This window comes from Pipistrellus hanaki (genome assembly GCF_964339955.1).
Source record: "Pipistrellus hanaki genome assembly, chromosome: 18".
In the NCBI taxonomy this organism is placed as follows: domain Eukaryota; kingdom Metazoa; phylum Chordata; class Mammalia; order Chiroptera; family Vespertilionidae; genus Pipistrellus; species Pipistrellus hanaki.
The window spans coordinates 794426-814333 of NC_140520.1; the positions used below are offsets into that span (position 1 = coordinate 794426).

The 19908-nt window shown below is 51.9% G+C and overlaps 2 protein-coding genes across 3 annotated transcripts; one reads left to right on the forward strand and one right to left on the reverse strand.

Moving 5' to 3' along the window:
* Nucleotides 1-5624: 5624 nt before the first annotated feature.
* Nucleotides 5625-14040, forward strand: LOC311612602 (uncharacterized protein C6orf62 homolog). Of its 2 annotated transcripts, none has more exons than XM_084865651.1 (5): nucleotides 5625-7835; nucleotides 9639-9815; nucleotides 10533-10655; nucleotides 11176-11310; nucleotides 12695-14040. In XM_084865651.1, exons 1-5 carry the CDS (start codon nucleotides 7707-7709, stop codon nucleotides 12818-12820), a joined length of 690 nt encoding a protein of 229 aa, XP_084721777.1. In that variant the 5' UTR covers nucleotides 5625-7706; the 3' UTR covers nucleotides 12821-14040. The 2 variants fall into 2 exon arrangements, with proteins under 2 accessions (XP_084721777.1, XP_084721778.1); XM_084865652.1 differs by having other exon boundaries at nucleotides 5628-6504.
* A 1820-nt stretch (nucleotides 14041-15860) lies between these two features.
* ACOT13 (acyl-CoA thioesterase 13) lies at nucleotides 15861-19821 on the reverse strand. The gene is made up of 3 exons (XM_084865653.1): nucleotides 19589-19821; nucleotides 18399-18583; nucleotides 15861-16497 (listed from the first exon to the last, which is right to left on the reverse strand). Exons 1-3 carry the CDS (start codon nucleotides 19664-19666, stop codon nucleotides 16341-16343), a joined length of 420 nt encoding a protein of 139 aa, XP_084721779.1. The 5' UTR covers nucleotides 19667-19821; the 3' UTR covers nucleotides 15861-16340.
* Nucleotides 19822-19908: the final 87 nt, after the last annotated feature.

Sequence of the window (19908 nt, forward strand, 5' to 3'; positions counted from 1 at the left end):
CCATCAAGGATTTTCTCTCATCATGGATGTTTCTCTCCCTCACCTTCCTCTCTGAAATCAATAAAATATATATATATGTTTTAAAAGTTACATTCAAGTAAACTGCACTGGATGGCGTATAAACACAGTTCATAATGATGTTGTTTCTTTCCAGAACTGAAAAGCTGGGAGGGGAAACGTGAACGTGGTGAGCCAGCCGGAGGGTAGAATCCAGGTGTTACTGTAGATAAAAACCCGCGGAGCTGTGGGAGCACTGACGATTCTCTGGGGGCGTGAAGCCCACTCAGTCCGACGTCATCGTACCGTCAGTTTGGAATGGTGTGGGGACTTCATGCGTTCGGTGTTGCTTGGCCTGTGTTTATTTCAGTATCCCGAAGGAGAGGATGGCTAGTTCAGGGAAAATCGCGAAGGCCCAGAGCCTGCAACAACCCTTTCACCCGTTTAGGTCAGATCCCTTCGGCTCTCCTGCCATGCAGTCAGCTGGTATGTGTGGCATCTGAATGCAGGTCTAGACGGGCCCTGCAGAGAATTGCCTGAGGTGGTGTTGTTTTTTTAACCCACACCTGAGGATATTTTCCCATTGATTTTTAGAGGGAGAGAGAGTCAGAGATATTGATGTGAGAGAAACACATCGGTTGGTTACCTCCTGCAGGAGTCCAGACCCGCTCCTGAGCCAGGGAGGAGCCTGCAACCGAGATATGGACTCTAGATCAAAGTATGTGCTCTTGATCGGAATCGAACCCGGAACCCTTCGATCTGCAGGCCGATGCTCTATCCACTGAGCCCACCGGCCGGGGCTCGCCTGAGGTTCTGAGGGCTTTTCTTTGGAGCTCGCCTCGCACCTGTGCTCGGTAACAGCATCTGCCCGGGCAGGTGTCGACACTCACTCTAAAGAGCTCCCCTCTGGCAGGAGGTCCCTGCACCCTCTCCTTCTCCCTGGTTCTCTTTGCCCTTGGCCTGCAGCAGCCTGATGTCTGGCACGTGGCACACACCACAGACATTTTCCTGGAAAGTTGTGCTTCAGACCGCCTGCCCGGGCTTGCCCAGAGAGGGAGCTGGGAGGAAGGAACGCCCTTGCGCAGAAGAGCCAGGAGGGATCCGTCAGGACCTGGTGCAGACAGGACTGCCCTGGACGCTGACAGACATCTGTCGTTTTGTGACTCTGCAACAGGGAGGCAGACTGACAGTTCTCTCAGCCCAGGGCTGGGAGCCTTTCCGTAAAGGGACAGAGAGGAAATAGTGTAGGTTTCTTCAACCCCTAAAAAGATAAAAGCCATTGTTGGCCTCTCTTTTCCTCTCTCTCCCTCTCCCTCTCTCTCTCTCTCTCTCTCTCTCTCTCTCTCTCTCTCTCCCTCCAGGCCCCGGGCCTAATTGGCCTCAGGACCATCTTTTGCTGACCTTCATTCTAATAGTTGACATTATTTTTTTCTTTTTTAAGAAAATATATCATTGATTTTTCACAGAGAGGAAGGAAGAGAGATAGAGAGCTAGAAACATCAATACGAGATAGAAACATCAAACAGCTACCTCCTGCACACACACCCCTCTGTGGGGATGTGCCCGCAACCTAGATACATGCCCTTGACCGGAATCAAACCTGGACCCTTCAGTCCCCAGGCCGATGCTCTATCCACTGAGCCAAACCAGTCGGGGCCATAGTTGACAATCTGAAGCTGAAGAGAAAAGGGGGGAATCCAAGTTACTTTCACCATTCCAAGAAAGGCTGTTTTCTTGTAAGAGACGTGATAAATAATTTTGAAACAGGTGCGTGAAAGAATCATTTCTCTCCCCTCCTGAGTGGAAAAGAGAAGTGAGTTCTGTCTGCAAGCCAAGTACCAGGCAACTGGTGTATGAGAGAGCCACGGCCGGTGCCCTCAGGTGGCCGGAGAACGAGGAGAGGAACTAGAACCTGAGACATCTGGCCCTTTTGTGAGAAGGGATGGTGCAGGTGGCGGGGTCAGGAGTGGGACCCAGTGCACAAAGAAAGTGAGTTTCTTGTTTAAAATGGCGAATAACTTGGAGATGGTGACAAAGCAGTAAAGCAGCACAGGCCCTTCAGCCACTGCCCCCAGGGGGCACATTCTGGAAGCAGGCCCAGGCCTGCCCCACCCAGTGAGGCTCTCTAGGCAGGTCCGCCCGACACCGCCACCTACAGGCTGGGCCAGTAAACCAGGCACTGCTCGCCTCTGCAGGACCATTGAGGCTGAGGCCGGAGGCAGCACCACCTGAGAGACTGCAGTTTCGGTTGACAGATTACAGAGTTTCTGAAAAGGTGCGGCCAACCTGCCCGAGGGCACCGGGAAGCCACTGGAGAGCAGAGCGCCTGCAGGGAGCTCTGCCCCTCACAGCTCAGAATCCAGTTGGATTAAGGCACCTCCCCCGGGAGGGGACGGGGGCTGCTGGGAGGGACTTCCTTCAGGCCCCTCACCCTGCCCTGGGGGCAAGGGCTTTTCAAAGTGCATTTGAATTGAAAAAGAAGCTGGAAAATCGGCTTTCTCTGCTGCTTCCGAGGAGTTAGAACCCTTGGGAAGAGTTGACGACCAGCTAGAAAAAGGACCATTAGTTTTCTTCATCTTCTCCTTAAAGCAGAGTTGCCTCCTCTGGGGAGTTTTGACAAAGGAAAAACTGAAGCCCATCAAAGAGGGTGTAAGAGCATTGACACACGGACAATGGACGTGAGTGAGCTTGAATGCTGAGCCACTCGTGGCTGCCACATGGACTGGGTAGCTCGATACTCTGGCTCTGCTGGCCTTCCAGGTGCCCCTCTTTCCCGACTGGCGTGGGGGAAGTGGGGCCTTGCAAATAAGGGAGGACATCTGTCCTCCCATGGGGCTTCTAGAAAGTTCATTTTCTGAAGATATTCCCAGAACCTCACTCCTACCTGTGACAGGGGAATTTAATTCTCCCATAACACTCCTACTTTGCAACTTTACATACATTTAAGGAAGGTTTTCTGCAGTGTGAAATGTAACCACTGAGCTTACCTGGCCAGGCCTGGGTTGTTGGTTTTTTGATTTTGTTTTTTGTTCATTTTTAAATTAAGTAAGAAAATTGGATATTTGAGCCAAAACCGGTTTAGCTCAGTGGTAGAGCGTCGGTCTGCGGACTGAAAGGCACCAGGTTCGATTCCGGTCAGGGCATGTACGTTGGTTGCGGGCACATCCCCAGTAGGGTGTGTGCAAGAGGCAGCTGGTCGGTGTTTTTCTCTCATCGACGTTTCTATCTCTCTATCCCTCTCTCTTCCTCTCTGTAAAAAATCAATAAAAATATATTTTTTTAAAAAAGAAAATTGGGTAATTGAATCAACAAAATGCAGAAAATCAGCATGTAAGATTATCATTAATAAGCAATCTATGTTTTTTATTGGAAAGAGATTTTTAAAAAAGGAATTCGTCTAAAGCAAGATCATTTCCTTTTCCCCCTAAATATGGTAAAACTATAGATTTAACAGAAGTAAAACAACTGGTGTTATTAGGAAGTCCCACGTGTTGGTTTTGCTCTTCGTTGGCTTTTAAAAATAAAGCAGCTGTCCTTTTTATTTTCCATTCCATGTTTACATAGTGAGTGCTTTCAAACAGTAGTTAAAGGATCCCGATCAGAATATTGTGATAATAAAATAATCTTCTTGGGGCTTCTTATGAATTCACCAACAGAATTAAGGAAAGAAGAATGCATAGTTAAAGAGATATTCTTTTCTCTATCCACAGCATTCCTGGTATCTCTCCCTCTTCTTTTGACACCCATCATATTGGCTTCAGGCCACCTGTTAACGTAAAAACAAAACAAAACACTGAAACCTGTAAAGAATTGTAGTGAGTTTATTTGAGCCAAACTGTCGACAGATGCCGGAAAGCAGAACCTCAACAAATTGAGATAATGCTCCAGAGAATGGCGGGTTACACCTGTATTTATACATTGCCATCAAAGGAGGGGGACATAGGTGGGTTACATGAAATTCATTGGTGCTGGATTAAGGAGGTGGGATAAAGCAAAGCTGTGGGAAACACCTGAGATTGGATAAAAATTAAAATGATGGACACAAACCTAGGTGGGTGCAGGAACAATTAACATTTGATAATGAAGGAATTTGTAATCTCTGTCCTGGCGCCCACCACATAGGGTTGTGCCCCAGGGGCTCCAGAAAAAGGGAAGTTACAAGTTACCCAGGCATTTCAAGGATATGTTATAGATGTAAAAAGACAAACAGGCTCAGTTAAGGTAAAGGTTGACCTTGTCGGTGAAGATACCGGCCTAGGAGGTAACTGCCCACAGTAACTGTGTTTAGTTACAGTTTAATGTCAGACCGTCCTTTGTGGTGACTTTAGGTCCGAGTTTGCAAACCACCACACAGGCCTCCCCAGAGCTGTCAGATCAGCATGTGGCCCTCATGAGCTCCTTTGACTTTAGTTTTGGACAACAATGGACGTTGAAGGGTGGGTCCCAATTATTCTTTTGGCTCAAGGGTGAAAAAGATGTTATTACAGGTAATCTATTTTGATTTTACCAAGTGAAGAGCAGTAATTTGGGGACTCAATGGACTTCTAAAACTTTATCACAGAGAGTAGACCGTGAGGAGTATATAGGCTTTGCTTTTGTCCAGCTTTGGCTTTTGCTGATTACCTAACAACATAACCGCGTTTTCATCAGCACATTGTAGGTCTAAAAAAAAAGGAAACGAAGGCTCTCTGGTGCCAGGGACTTGTGATTCAGTGGCAAAAGCCCCACAGTACCCTCATCACATTTCTAGGACCTAGGCCTGCAGTCCGGGGGATCCTAATAGAAGTCGTGTTCTGAAGGAAATGAGGGTGGGGGGACCCACGCAGCAGGACTGGGTGTTTTCCTCCCAAATGGCTGCAGCAGCGCTCCAAGCCATCGTTGACCTTGTCCAGAACTTGAGGGCCGCCTAGGCTGCTGAGCACGTGGCGAGGCGGGGACAGAGCCGTGTGGGACCTGCGGGACCCGGATCCTGCTGCGCAGACATTGGACAGGAATTCCCGGCCTGAGGCTGCAGGGCTCCGCAGCACAGACACCTCCAAGGACTACCCCTTCGGGTTAGGAATAACAGCGAAAGGAAATGAAACAGGAAGCTACCTCCAGCCTCCCCGCTCACTTCCCTCTCCTCCACTCCGCCTTCGCCCCGCCTCACCCTCTACGCCCCGCCCCCTCTCGACCCACCGGCCCCGCCCCGCGCCCTGCGCGCGCGCAGAAGAGGCGCACAAGATCCCGGAAAAGCGGTTGCATCCGGGTGCTCTAACAGGGAAAGCATGGGGCGTGGCTTTATGACGACAGGAGGTGGGAGGGGCCAACTCCGGGGCCCTGAACTTCCGGAGGGAGTAGGCGGCCGCGTCCCCGCCCCAAGGACGCTCCATTCTGGGCAAGAGGGGGGATCTCTATGCTCACACTCCCGTTGGAGGCGGAAGGGTCGCCTAAGCCGTTTCCCATCAAAGACTCCGCCTTCTGAAGCCTTTTTTCGATCCCTTTCCCGGGCTCCTCTCTCTCGCCCCTCCTGGATAACTCCGACGCCCCGCGCGTCCCGGCGCTTCTCCCCCTCTGTTCCCGCGCGGGTGGTGAGGCCCGCGGGGCGCGCAGGCGCAGCGCGCTCGGGGCGGTGCCGCCGGGGGGCGGGTGACGCAGCGGCGTTGCTGCCATTTTAAGTTGTTTGTTCTGGCTTCTCGGCTCAAACGCGACTCTGCCGGGACCCGGGAGGCGCCCAGGCCGCCGCCGTTTCCGCAGCCACCGGTGGCGGGGAACGAGGCTGTGCCGCCGCGGACGCGCGTCCTCCCCTCGGCTCTCTGCGACCCGCTGTCCCGCGAGCCGGCGCCGCCGGGGGCCAGGAGGACCCGGAGCAGATGCTCGGACTGAGATAACTTTACTCGGGCTTGACTCGCCGCCGGAGGACCTTAGCGCAGGGCTCCCTCCCTCCCTCCTCCTCCCCAGCGCGGGGCCGCCGCTCTCCTCCTCTCCCGCTTTCTCTCCCTCCCGCCGCCGTCCCGTCCTCCCTCCGCCCGGGCGCCGAGCCGGACTATGGGTCCCAGGTGGGGGCTGCGCGGCGGCAGCAGCGCGGGCGGCCCGGCCCCAGTGCGCGCCGCAGCGGGGATGGCGGGGCTCGGCTGGCTGCTGGTGTTCTCTTGACATGGCTCCCGCCCGAGCCGCGAGCAGCGCCCCCGCCGCCGCCTCTTCCGCCGCCGCCACCGCTCCGCCCGCGGGCTGCGGCTAAGGGCCCGCCCGCGACCCCGCCCTGCACCATCCAAACTCGGGAAACATGGTCTGTTCAACGTGAGCGCGCGGATCCGGGAACTCCATTTCATTTTTTTTTCGGGGGGTGGGGTGGGCGTCCTTATAAGAAAAAGTAATTAATATTAATACAACTATTTTATTTCTCCCCTCCCCCCCTCCCACTGATCCTTCCCGTTAACCCCGCCCCGCCTCCTGGACCCGGGCGGGAGTTGTTTCCACGATGAGATGAGCGAAGACCTGAGCGATCCGGTGCCTCCCGCGGTGCGAGTGAGTCGTCGCCGCCGCTGACGGCAAAGGGGGCAGCGGGCCTGGGCGGCGGCAGGCGGACGGGCAGGCGGTCCCCCGGCGCGGCCTGGATTTGGGAGAAGCACCCGCCCCCTTTGCCTCAGCGATGCTCACGGTCCGGATCGGGGACGAGTCCTAGGGAAGGCTCCCCCGGGGGCAGGTAGGGCTCCCTGGCAGGGCTCGGGGCGCTGTCTGACCACAGAGCCGGAGCGGTTCTCCAGCGTGTTCTCTCCCCCCCTCCGCGCCCTCTGCCACCACCATGGTCCTGGGCAGCAGCGTCGGCGGCCGCCTGCGGGCGGGGTGGCTGGCGGGGCGGTTGGAAATCACTCCGCGGTTTCTGCTCCTGGCTCCTGTGGGCGACAGCTGCCCGCCCCCGGCATGCACTGTAGTTGATCGCAGGGAAACCCCGAGCCTCTCCCCTTCCTCCTCGACCGACTTTGCACTGTTGTCGTTGCTCACCACCAAGAGTAATCACTAGCCAGCACTGACAATACACAGCAATAGCGAGGCCTGAGCCGGCGGAGACCTGACTCGGTTCTGCGGCCATGGACCGGGCTGGGTAAAATCCAATCGGGTGTTTCAGTTTCATTTGCCTTCCCTGTTTTGGTGTTTTGGGGAAGGTCTTTTTTTTTTTTTTCTTTTTTTCCTTCCTCTTTTTTTCCTTTTTGGTATTTGGAAAGCGAGGATCTCACTCTCCCCTCCCCTCCCCTCCCCCCCCCCCCAACCTTGTCATCATCCCTTTTCTAAAAGAGGGGGAAGTCCGGATGGGTTCTAAGGATTGGACTGGTGTCAGCGGTGTGTGGTTGCACACCTAAACCCTGAGAATAGGCGTCTCCTTTCCCCCTCCCCCAGAGCCTATATTTTGGTACTTGAGCCAGATGTGTTTTCCAAAAAATTAGGTGAAGTTTTTCCTCCACTTTCCTGCCTTCCTCCGCTTCCTCTCTCCCATCTTCACCCCAAACGTTCCTGTCCGAACATGGCTGGGCGGCACCGCGGGCTTCTGGACCCGGTGGCATGACAGCCTGCTGATCTTGCGGGGCCGTTTGGGGTGCAGCTGCGACTTTAGCCATCCAATCCTATTAGCAGGGGAAATGACTTGTTTCTGTTGTACTTGAGTCTTAAAGAAAAAGTGCCCATAGTTTAGCGACAATTTCCAAAGGCTTTAGTACCACCTGTATTTCAAAATGGGGGACCCGAACTCCCGGAAGAAACAAGCGCTGAACAGACTCCGCGCTCAGCTTAGGAAGAAGAAAGAGTCTCTAGCTGACCAGTTTGACTTCAAGATGTACATTGCCTTTGTGTTCAAGGAGAAGGTAATTCCAAGCTCCTGCCGGGAATTGGCACAAGCGGTTCTGGAAGATGTTAAAGTAACGGGTCTGTTAGCTTAGAGTAGGGGTAACGGGGGCCATGCTGTAAGTCTCATTGATGCCCCCCAGGCCGTTCCACTGTCACAGAGAGGACCTGGAACTGAGTCTGGAGATGGTCTCCCGCGAGGACAGATAGGGGTGGGGAGTGGTACAGGGGTCGGATGTTAAAAGCAGCCTGCTCCTCGCCAGGATGCAGGCCCTTCCCGGGGTGCGGGCAGTGAGTGACGTGGGTGCACAGTCAGTGCAGGAGCAGTTACATGCTCGTGGTTATTTGTGGGAAAGTGAATTTCACTAAAATTAAAGTGAAATGGGAAGTTTAAATATGTTTGGCCTTAATCAGAAGTCCACACTTAAGTAGCAAACAATGAGTAGTTTTCTGCAGCTTAAAGTAATGGCGGTTTCTTAATCTTCATTTGATATGAGATTATTTTATGAATATAAGGAAATGGTGGGATTTCTGCACTTCACTTGGGAGCTAATTTCAGGTCAGAAGTGGAATCCTAACGGATCTGTTGTAAAAGTTTCCGAGGTTTGGCCCTCTTTTCCCCTAAAGGTTGGGGTGGGGGAAGCTCTGCTGTGGGATGGAGGGTGCGGGTGGTTGAGGTGCTTTCACACGGGGAGTTCTGAGTGGCTGCTCCCAGGTTGGATAGTCCCAGAGTTACTTCTCCATTCTCTCCCTCGCCCTGGTGGGTGTAAATAAGTTGTAAAGAATGGATAAGACCGGATTTTAGTTGACAAGATTGTAATGCAGGCTCACTGGAAACAAATCCAATGTATAAGTGGTTATATTCAATCTTGATGTTCAGTCCACTGTACCATCTGGCTCTTTAAACCCGAGAAAACCTGTTTTTATCTTGTGAATGGAGAGGATCTGAAACAAAATTTGGTGGACTTGTTTATTTTTTCCCCCCTTTCAAATATTGACACTTGTAGTTACGTAATATCCAAAAGAAATAATGGAAATTGACCTTTAAAGAGTAAAACGGTTCATTTATTTTGATAGCTTTGTCTTTAAATTGCTGAGATTTTAATTTAGCTGTTTGTAGAACCAGTTAATGAAGTTATATCAAGAGGAAATCACTTTTTTCAATCTGAGAGATGCTAGTGTTTGTTACAGCATTTAAGAAATATTTTCTTTTAAAAAAATACTTTTATTGATTTCAGAGAGGAAGGGAGAGGGAGAGAAAAGCATCAATGAGAATCATTGATTGACTGCCTCCTGCATGCCCCCTATTGGAGATTGAGCCCATAACCTTGACCAGAATGGAACCTGGGGCCCTTCAGCCTCAGGCCGGTGGTCAATCAGTGACTGGGGCAAATAAATGGTTTATAAAATAAGCATTTGTGCCAAAACCGGTTTGGCTCAGCCTACGGACTGAAAGATCCCAGGTTCGATTCTGGTCAAGGGCATGTATCTTGGTTGCAGGCACATCCCAAGTAGGGGGTGTGCAGGAGGCAGCTGATCGATGTTTCTAACTTTCTATTCCTCTCCCTTCCTCTCTCTGAGAAATCAATAAAATATATTAAATAAATAAAATAGACATTTGCTGTGGATACATGATGCTGTGAACCCATGTGGTTAGACATTCTGATGGGCTGGGGTTGGGAGTGTGGAGTGTTTCCAGCACAAAAATTACTGCTTTGAAGAATTTTGCTGAGTTAGAATGAAGGTCTGTGACATTGCAATGTGGACTGAGTGTTAAAAGACAGTGTGTTATCAGTGGATTGATAACTTTTTTTTTCTTATAGAAGAAAAAGTCAGCACTTTTTGAAGTGTCTGAGGTTATACCAGTCATGACAAATAATTACGAGGAAAATATCCTGAAAGGCGTGCGGGATTGCAGCTATTCCCTGGAGAGTTCCGTGGAGCTTTTGCAGAAGGACGTGGTACAGCTCCATGCCCCTCGATACCAGTCTATGAGAAGGGTGAGCGTGGGTTTGTCCGGGTTTTGTATGTTGTGAGTTCGCCTTGGCACGGCACCCTGACCCCCCACAAACATGCAGTTACTGTGGCCATGACTCTTAAGAGCTGACTTCAAGTGGATGACTTTCTCATGTGGAATTATGCTGATAACGGTGTACTATTCACTGGGTTTCCTTTGGGGCAGAGAAATAACGTCATGCCTCTAATAAAGGAGACACTTAAAGTAGAAGATGCTGCTATTGCCGCCAACCTTCTGAACTTCTGCGACTCGTTGGGCGTTACTCCTCGGATTTGCCCAGGAGGCCCCGCCCCCATAGTGGTAGGGTCGGGGGACTGGAGATGACCGGGTGCTGGTCTGGAAGAGGTCGGTGGCCCCGGACAGTTCCGTGCTGTACCGTGACTAGAGACCATCAGCATCGGCAACAGTTGTAACAAGAAGGCAGTGGCTCATATTAATGTCCCAAGGTGCCTTTGCTTAAACACTTCTGGTTTTGAAGGGTGGGAATAAACATGCAGGGAGTTTAAAAAAGACAAAGAACCCAAGCCCTAGGTGGAGTCGTGATGGAGGCACCTTGAGTGACGGGACAGGAATTAGAACTCGGTCCCGGTGCTGCTGCCTCCGTGTGTCTGCAGTCAGGCCGCTTCATTTGTGCTGCTGCTCCTTAAACTCTGTCTCCGTAAAAGTGATTTTCTCCTTCTCTCTCTCTCTCGCCTCACAGGACGTGATTGGCTGTACGCAGGAGATGGATTTCATTCTTTGGCCTCGGAATGACATTGAGAAAATTGTCTGTCTCCTGTTTTCTAGGTGGAAGGGATCTGATGAGCCTTTTAGGCCTGTTCAGGTATTCTCTTCTGAAATAAGTGTGGAGAGCAGCTAATGGGAAACTCCTGAAGAGGGTTTGACTTAGGATATTCCTGGGGCAATGCTTTGTAATGAATTTTAGTCCCTTCTGTCCTTTGGACTAGAGAAAGCACTGAATTGTGGAGTCTCTTGAGAATGAGGTTCTCAGCTCCCCAGTATGTTTGCCGTTATGGCCAGAGAAGTCTGTAATTGTAAGGTTGGCGTTGGCTGGCTTTAGGGAGGGGTCCTGGGTACAGTTGGCAAGTGCTCTCCCCCGGCACCACACACACCTGCCGTAGCAGGTGCAGACCGTCCTGGGCCGGGCTCAGGTGAAGAGGAGCAGGCGGCTGCCTGTGCTCACTGAGCATTGAAATGTGGCTTCCTGAAGACAGTTTCTAATTGTGTTTTAATTAAGGACCCGTGTTAGCTAGCATGTGCGGTAGCACAGCTGTATATGTGTTTCACATCGTGTAACCTATTTGCAGTGTGATTACTTACACGTGTTTGTGCTTTTTAATTAGGCTAAATTTGAGTTTCATCACGGTGACTATGAAAAACAGTTTCTGCATGTACTGAGCCGCAAGGACAAGACTGGAATTGTGGTCAACAACCCGAGCCAGTCCGTGTTTCTCTTCATCGACAGGCAGCACTTGCAGGTGGGCCTGGGCCAGATCGGGCTGAGTCCACCCCTTCCCTGACCCCAAACTGCTTTCTGTGTGCAGGGCTTGGCTCTGTTTTGCCCTTCGTCGCTGCATTGGTTTGAAGTTATTTACAGAACAAGAAGCCCATCTCCTGGGCCTGATCCTAAGGCAGTGGTCCCCAGACTTGGCTGCATATCAGAACTCGCTGGTTGATTTTGTGAGAGGAAGGAGAGCAGGAGAAATGCCGGTTTGTTGTCCACTTAGCACTCATTGGTTGGACCTGTGTGTTCCCTGATCAGGGATCAAACACTGCAACCTCGGAGTTTTGGGGTGATGCTCTAACCACTGAGCTACCTGCCAAGGACCAAGCGTGGTGCTTTTAAAAGTTATTTTTTAAATTCTCATGTGTTGATTGAGAGGGCTAGAGGAGGGGGTGGGGAGGGACATCTGTTTGTTCCACTTTTTTTTTTTTTAAATATATTTTACAGAGAGGGAGGGAGAGGGAAAGTTAGAAACATCGAGGAAAGAAACATCGATCAGCTGCTTCCTACACACCCCCCACTAGGGATGTGCCCACAACCAAGGTGCATGCCTTTGATCGGAATCGACCCTTCAGTCTGCAGGCTGATGCTCTATCCACTGAGCCAACCCGGTTAGGGCTGTTCCACTTCATGCTTGCAGTGGCTGGTGGTTGTATGTGCCCACTACCTTGGTGTATGGGGACAACACTCTCTGAGCTACCCTTCCAGGCCTGGCACATTTTTTCATCTTAAATGTCAACCTCGTGTACATGCCCAGACGCCAGGAATGGGAAGGCCACCTGTGTTTTCTGTCCCTTTTAGAGGAGCTCCATTGACAAGGTGAGCTCTGGGGCAGGTCTGGTTTGATTCATCTGGCAGTTAGGTGTGAGGGCACCTAGCACACCTGCCCCACGTTGGAGGATTAGATCCAGCTTCCTTTTTAAAAGTAGTACTTGGAGCTTCGTGGTTCTTTGGCTTCTTTTCTCTATATGTGCTTAGATTTTTTTTTAATTTTTTTTTTTTACTATTTCTGTTCCCCCTGGCCTCTGCTCTCGTCACATCTTCTGTCTCTCTGTATGCAAACGTGACTTCTTCAAATCTGTCCATGAAATGCCTTTAACCCTGATTTATTTCAGCAATTAGTCTGTGGTTGACTTACTCAGTCTGCCTACATCCTTCAAACGTTTGTTTGTGGTCACACTTCTCTGTTTTCCTATCTTTCCTATGGCAGAGGCCTGAACCCCCAGGTCCCTATCTGTGGCCCAGAACCCACAGGCGTTCCCATAAGCGCTTAATAAATTGGTTAGATTGGCTTCATGTGGCAACCGAGCACTTAGTTAAAGCTTCATTCATTAAGGATATTAAAACTTCCCTTTCAGACTCCAAAAAACAAAGCTACAATCTTCAAGTTATGCAGCATCTGCCTCTACCTGCCACAGGAACAGCTCACCCACTGGGCGGTTGGCACCATAGAGGACCACCTGCACCCTTACCTGCCCGAATAGAGTGCTGACCAGCAAGAGGAGACATCAGAGTGCAGCGGCAGTTTTTTCTTGTTTTCTTACCACTTTATTCTTTCAGAGTTTAAAGAAAATGGACTCATGCACAGAACACTATGCATTTTGAAACTTGTTCATCCTGGATTTGTTTTTAATCATTTGTATCTCAGAACTTAAATTCGATGTCTTCTGCACAGACTGTGTGAAAGAGGATGCTCTGCATCCGGGCTGCACTGCGTCAGCATCTTAAAATGTGAAGTGAGGACTATGTGCACTGAAATGCCGATGTGTCTGAACGCACCAGTGGTACTCATGGTTGGCGGTCTCCATGTGTGCTGGTTTGCCTCTGGCAGCTGTCATCAGTATTTGGAGGGTGAGAAGGGAAGGTAACAGGTATAAACAACACTTTAGAAACTTCATAGCTTTGCTCGAATCACCATTGATCCTGAGCTCTGTCAGATTCATTCTAATAACCAGAAGTGGTTGTTCAAAAAAAAGAAAAAACAACCACAGGAAAGAAACCTTAAATGAAAAAAGCATCTCAATTGCAGGCATTCTTGCCTCAGATCTTACTGGGCCATGTTTGTTTCCTGGTACTCATAAATATGTGTGTTTTATTTCCAGATCGCTTTTCCAGGCTGCTGTTACAAAGTGTTCTGTATGGACACAGTCAGACACAGGAAAGCAGATCTGGAGCCTCGAGTGGCTAATGCAGCTGTCAAATCGATTCACTCGTAGCTACAGAAGCCAGGATAGGTAGAGGACTTGCCTTTTGGTTTTCGTTTTCTTTTCTGGTTTTAAAGAGGAGATTTTTATTGCAAAGAAAAAAATTCCAGTGAATTGTGCGGAAATACTGGTTTCTACACCATCCTTAAGGAAAACTTACAAAGGTTTTTTTGGGAGTAGGAAAAAGTTATTGCAGTTGAAATCTTAAATTGTAAAAACCACCATTTGAGTATCAAAGTTATAAAAAGCAGAACTCATTTTGTGCAATGAACATAAGGAAAGACTACTGTATAGATTTTTGTTTTGTTTTGTTTCTTTTAAATGAAGACAAGCTTTGCTAAGGGTTGCATACTTTACTGGAGTAAAGCGGAATGATCCTGCTCCTTGGGAACAAACAGTGCTTACTGGTTTCCAGTTGTATTTAGCTTTGGGTTGAAATTTGAAAAAATGAAAACCTAAATAAAATAGGTTGTTCCCTGATGATGCAGGTGAACACACAACACGTGTGAAATGTTAACTCTTTCCTGGGCTCTGCGAGCATCATTGATGACCGGAGGGTTCGAGTCCCGGCTAACGCGCAGCCTTGGGGTGGGCATGTCAGCAAGACCGGAAATCATGAAATGACTTTGAGTGTTTGCTGTGGGCCTGCTCTAAGCTCTTGCCCTGAAGTCTCGGCCCCGCGTGGACACGTGGGTGCCTGCCCAGGCTCACGTGTTGAGGAGGGAGGGTTTTAAGCAGCTGCCGTTCTCTAATGAATTACACTTGTCAGTTAACGTTCAACAAGATCTGCATCTCCCGGCCACTGGTTTTAATAAGAACTGAAGGCCCGGTGCATGAAATTCGGGCACAGGTGCGGTCCCGGGGCCTTATCGAAGCACGAGTGCCTGGCGTGGAAGGGAGGTCCCGGCTGACCTCTGGGCCCTGGGCAGCACCTGGACCCCCAGGCACCCTCTCCCACCCGTCATTGGGCCCCACCCAGTTCCCTCAGCCTACCCTCCCTTCCCACACACTGGCCTTGGCCTGGTGCCGCCCACTCACCTGCTGTCCGCTCTGGTAGGGGGCTCTTGTCCAGGCTGGCAGCACCTCATGGCCTCCCACCCCCCTTGCTGCCAGCACCGCGTCGCCCCCTGGTGGTCAATGCATGTCAGAGGGAGCTGTCCAACTTGTAGAGAGAACAATTTGCATAGACATAGATTTTTGAAAAGTTATGAGTAATGCAGAAAGCTCCTGTGTGCCCTTCAACTCACGTTTACTGAGTTTACATTTGCCACATTTTGTCTTTCTGCCTAACTTTAAACATTCTTGAAACTTGGAGTCTTGATTCCTCACTCCGAGCGTAGGTGGGTGTCCCACAGGAGAGTTACCGAGCTGGGGAAGGGAGCTAGTGCCCTCCGTGGTGTGTTTAACCCCCTGCCGTCCAGGATCGCTGCTTTGGGCTATTAGGTCTCTGGTCACCTTTTACCTGGGACAGTTCAACCTTAACCAACCTCGGCATTGCTGAAGAAGACAGGTCAGCTTTTAAAAATATTTTTTTTATTGACGAGAGGGCAAGATAGAAACATGAATGACGAGAACTCATTGGCTGCCTCCTGCGTGTCCCCAGGGGAGGTGGCCACCAGCCAGGCAAGGTCAGGCCAGGATTAAAGGAGCTGCTCATCTTGATCTGGGGGAAGTTTCTTCCCGAGAGGTGTGGGCCTTGCATTCTGGCCAGTGACTTACACCCTCCCCGGTGACCGTCCCGAGGCTCCCTGCCAGTTGGCTGTGTTGATGTTGGTTCTACAGGTCTAAGGTGTCCTGTTTCAGCTCCTCAGGAGGGTGTGGGTGCCTTTTGCCATAGCCCATCCTGACCGTGATGGTGGTGGCAGCGATTCCTGTATCGTCTCCCTTCACCTGGGTCAGCCTGCTGCTGCCAGGAGAGCCCTCATCCGTCACTGATGAGTAACCTGCCTAAGGTGGGCTCAGTCCTCGGCAGGATGTCTAAAAGGCTCAGCATGGCTGGGCAGGACTGCAACACCCACTGAACAGTTCGGGGGTTGGTCTTCCGGATGCGGTGCAGTCTGGGAGATCTGAAACCTGCAAGGTCTTATTCTAGGTACCAGTCAAGCGGCTAACGGGACGCCCGCCCCCAATGGGGGGATAAGCCAGTCCTATAACACCCTCAGAAAAGCAGCACCGCGCGTGCTCTTGTACCATCTGTGCTTTGCCTCCAGCTTTCTTGGGGGTTAGTCTAGGCCACATCACTCAGTCTGCTTTCCAGTGTGAGTGATGGCCCACCTATTTTGAAGTTCCATAATCTTTATTTTTTAGAGTGAGAGGAACATTGACTGGTTCCACTTAATACATTTATTGGCTGATTCTTGTATGTGCCCTGACTGGAATCGAACCCAAAACCTTGGCGAGTTGAAACAATACTCTAAATGAGCCATTGGGCCAGGGCTGGAGTTCCATAATCTTGAAACGGGGGTTAAAAAATGAAACGTAAGGCGGCATTTTAAAGCTGAGCAGGATTGACCAGATTAATCATTAGTTTCTGTTTCTCCTTTAGTTTAATATTAGGTGTCAGTGTTAGGGTGTTTGTTCTTTGCCTTACGTTTTCAAAGCACCGAGCGAAGAACTTTTCATCCCAGTGTCACACGTAAGGTTCACGGCTAACGCTGAAGAGGCTTATAATGGAAGACAGAAAACAGATGCCCCTGCCCGCTGTCCCCCGCGGCTGCTCTCGCCCCTGAAACACCGCGCTCTGTTGGGCAGGGACGTGGCGTTGGCCCCCGGCCTCCCTCCGGCGGTGTCGCCCGGTGTCCTAGCTCCCCAGGTGCTTGGTGTGCCTGCCCTGAGCCACCAGCTTCCCGGTGGTCTTGTTGGTCAGGTCCACGGAGGCGAAGGCCAGCGTCCGCCCTTGCTTCAGGATCTGGGCTGTTATCACCACCACTTCGCCTATTTTCGCCGGCGACATGTACCTGGAAAGGAAGCAATTGGCACGCAGTCAACGGCAGTTCTTAAAGGGAGAGCCGTGCGCAGGCAGAAGAGCCCCCTCGTGCTGACCTGTTTCTGGGAGGGAAGGAAGGAGCCAGCCAGTGACCCTGCCATCCCTCCCAGTGTGAGAGGCTGGTCCTCACCCACCCTGGTTTTCTCCCCCATAAACAGAGGAAGGAGCTTTGCCTACGCCCCCTTTTTCCATTGCTTCAGATTTACTTGGAGCTACGGGAGAGTTCCTCAGGCTTTCATTTAATCTGCAGAGCTCGCCAAGTGAAGTACCACTTGGTCTATAATTGTCATATTGACGTTAAGAATCTACGATGGCTGTGTAAGTGTGAGGTCCTTACAGTCCTGGTGATGTTAAGAGAGACACTTCCAGCCCACCTGTATTCAAATTGTCACTCATTTATTTTTGAAATAGCTATAGCATATCTTTGAGACTATGTCCTAGTTTTTGTTCAAGGGACTCTCTTAAAAAAATGTTTTTTATTGATTTCAGAGGAAGGAAGGGGGAGGGGGGACAGAGAGAAGCATGAATGATTAGAGAATCACTGCCCCCTGCACGGCCTCCACAGGGGAGCGAGTCTGCAGCCCAGGCAGGTGAACCAAACCGAAAACTGGTTCATAGGTCGACACGCAACCACTGAGCCGTGCCAGCAGGGCAGGGAGTCCCTGTGTGAAGCTCAGGCCAGAACTTTTGTCGACATGCACTTGGAAAGGCCAAAGCTGTCTTCCTGGAAACTCGTCATGGTGGTCCAAGCCGCCTTATCTTAGGAGATCGGCCCAGCAGAGCTAGGCTGGCAGGCCGCTGCTCCACACAGACTGAGGGCACGGAGCCGCCAGCACAGCTGCTCTCAGAGCGGGGGAGGCTGCAGGCTGCTCCGGCACCAGAGGGCAGACCTCGCTGTCATCTTCATCTCAAAAGAGCACGTGCCTCTCATCCTGGGGTTTGCTTACTGCACCCTCAGTTTGGGTTATTTCCATAGGAACAGGGGCCTGAATGCGGTGCTAACCTGATACAACCTAACGGCTGCATTTCCATGACACTGGCTTTCCCACGCTAACCCTGGCCAGTCCCCTGGGGAAAAGCCTTTCTCTGTTAGTTTGGAGGCAAAAGCCATTGTCCGGAAACAGCCCCTGGCCCCTGCGCTGCCACCGGACAGGACAGGACGGGACAGCCCTGCTGGTTGGCGCCGGCGCTGACGGGGTGTGTGTGTGTGTGTGTGCGCGAGTGTGTGTGTGATGGGAACGTGTGACCCCTGCAGGCATGCTCCCTGGTGCCGTGCCCACACCGTGTGCGGCTGAACCTGCAGAGCCTGTCTGTGCGCCTCGGGGAGACACCCCATCTGTGGTCACCTGTCCCTAGGAGAGGTGTCTCTGTGGAGGCTTCTCCATTTCTCCTCTGGGTTCCCTTCAACCTGTACGTGTCCTGAACAGGTGTCAGGACTGTGACACAGAAGCCGTGAGTCTGTGCTGGTGGTGTTCCCGCCAGCATTTGTGTTAGAGGCCGAAGGTTGGCTTTTTCAAAAAATGTTAAATCTCACCTGAGGATATTTTCCATTGATTTTTAGAGAGAGTGGGAGGGCGAGGGAGAGACAGAGAGAAGCATCCATGTGAGGGAGACACTTCTATTAGCTCCTTCCTACCAGGCCCAGCGATTGAACCTGCAACGGAGGTGTGCGCCCTTGACCAGAGTCGAACCCAGAACCCTTCAGTCCCTGGCCGGAGGCTCTATCCACTGAGCCAAACCTGCTAGGGCTGCTTTTTCGAAGGTTTGAGTCATTTTACAGCGGTCGGTACACACTGTGCCTGGAAGGAAGCTCCCAGGTTCCAGGCGGAGAACAGGAGGGCCCACCTCACCCGGGGCGGCGCGGCGACTCACGTGATGTTCATGTCCACGCTCACGCCCGGCAGTGCCCGCTCGGTGCAGAGCAGCGCCATGGTGGAGATGCTGTCCACCAGGGTGGCCGTGAGCCCCCCGTGGAGCGTGCCCAGCTTGTTGGTGTGCTGCTCCTCCACCTGCAGCTCACAGGTCACCCTCCCCGGGGCCGCCGAGACCAGCGTCACCTGAGTGCAGAAGGAAAGGAGGGTGAGCACCCCGAGGACCCGGGACTCTAACCTGAGTCACCCCCCAAAAAAGGTCACTCAGGCCAAAACCGGTTTGGCTCAGTGGATAGAGCGTCGGCCTGCGGACTGAAGGGTCCCGGGTTCGATTCTGGTCAAGAGCATGTACGTGGTTGCAGGCACATCCCCGGTAGGGGTTGTACAGGAGGCAGCTGGTCAATGTTTCTCATCGACATTTCTAGCTCTATATCCCTCTCCCTTTTTCTCTGTGGAAAATCAGGAAAATATATTTTTTTAAAAAAAGGTGATTCAGTCAGTGTGATCCCTCTCTCGGACAGAAGTTAATCCAAAGAGAAACTTTTTAAAGAAAAAGGGACATACAGGGGGGAAAATCGTAGTCTTGGCGGGTTCCCACTCCCCTGGCAGAAATCAACATCACATGTTATGCACAGCAACCTGGCCTCTCTTACTGCCTCCGAGGTAATTCTGCACCCACGAAGCCAGCTGGCCCCTGGGGTCTGTCAGTCCATTATCGGTTTAATTTGAATGTTCCCTAGATTTTGCACAGGATAATTTTTACAATTACTTTGTAGTGCATGGCTTAACAGAATTTTAAAAACAAACGAGGAAATTCCGTAATTCAAGGAGTTACTAGAATGAATAAGGTTATGGCAGAAGCTCATTTAGGTGCAAACCCACCACCTAGCACCGGAGTTTGCTGCCTGGCTGCAGCTCCGGGCACCAATAACCGGCGGGCTGCGGGCGCGCCCGGAACCCGCTGTCCGCCGCCTGCGGCGCCGCGGGCCGCCTGGAAGGGTCGCACCGCCGTCCCTCCGGCCCCGGAGCCGCGGCGCCGTCTCCCGAGTGACAGCCACGCTCAGCTGTGGACCAGGAGATGAGCTCCTCCGCGCCCTTGACCTGGCGCCCCCGCGATCGCCACGGGATCTGGCGGGAGGAGCGCGGGGCCTCCGCTCCCCGCACCACAACCTGCGGCTGCGCCTCCGGTACCTTTTCCAAAACCTTGTCAAAGCCGGGGGCTCCGTTGATGGCCGCCATCACCTCCCGCAGCTTGTGGGTCAGGCTCATGGTGACACGTCCGCGAGCTCCGGGGCCCCGCGCAGGACTGAAGCTGGGCAGCGCCGGGCCGCCAGCCGCTGGCGACGCGCAAGGACGCAGAGGACGCAGACGAGCCGCCACCGTCCGCGGAGCGCCCGCCTCCTCCGCCCCGCGCCACGCCCCTCCCCTCCGGCACGCCCCCTCCGCCCGCGCCACGCCCCCCGCGCACCGCGGTTTCGCGCCCCGATGGGACCGCGCGCGCATGCGCTGTG

Bases quoted from the DNA above. Each gene is read 5' to 3' on its own strand.
- ACOT13 (XM_084865653.1), bottom strand. From the start codon at position 19,666: ATGAGCCTGACCCACAAGCTGCGGGAGGTGATGGCGGCCATCAACGGA. The intron at 18,584-19,588 runs GTACCGGAGGCG...TTCTGCACTCAG, and splicing joins TTGACAAGGTTTTGGAAAAG to GTGACGCTGGTCTCGGCGGC. The intron at 16,498-18,398 runs GTGAGTCGCCGC...CTTCCTTTCCAG, and splicing joins AGCGTGGACATGAACATCAC to GTACATGTCGCCGGCGAAAA.
- LOC311612602 (XM_084865651.1), top strand. From the start codon at position 7,707: ATGGGGGACCCGAACTCCCGGAAGAAACAAGCGCTGAACAGACTCCGC. The intron at 7,836-9,638 runs GTAATTCCAAGC...TTTTTCTTATAG, and splicing joins CCTTTGTGTTCAAGGAGAAG to AAGAAAAAGTCAGCACTTTT. The intron at 9,816-10,532 runs GTGAGCGTGGGT...CTCGCCTCACAG, and splicing joins GATACCAGTCTATGAGAAGG to GACGTGATTGGCTGTACGCA.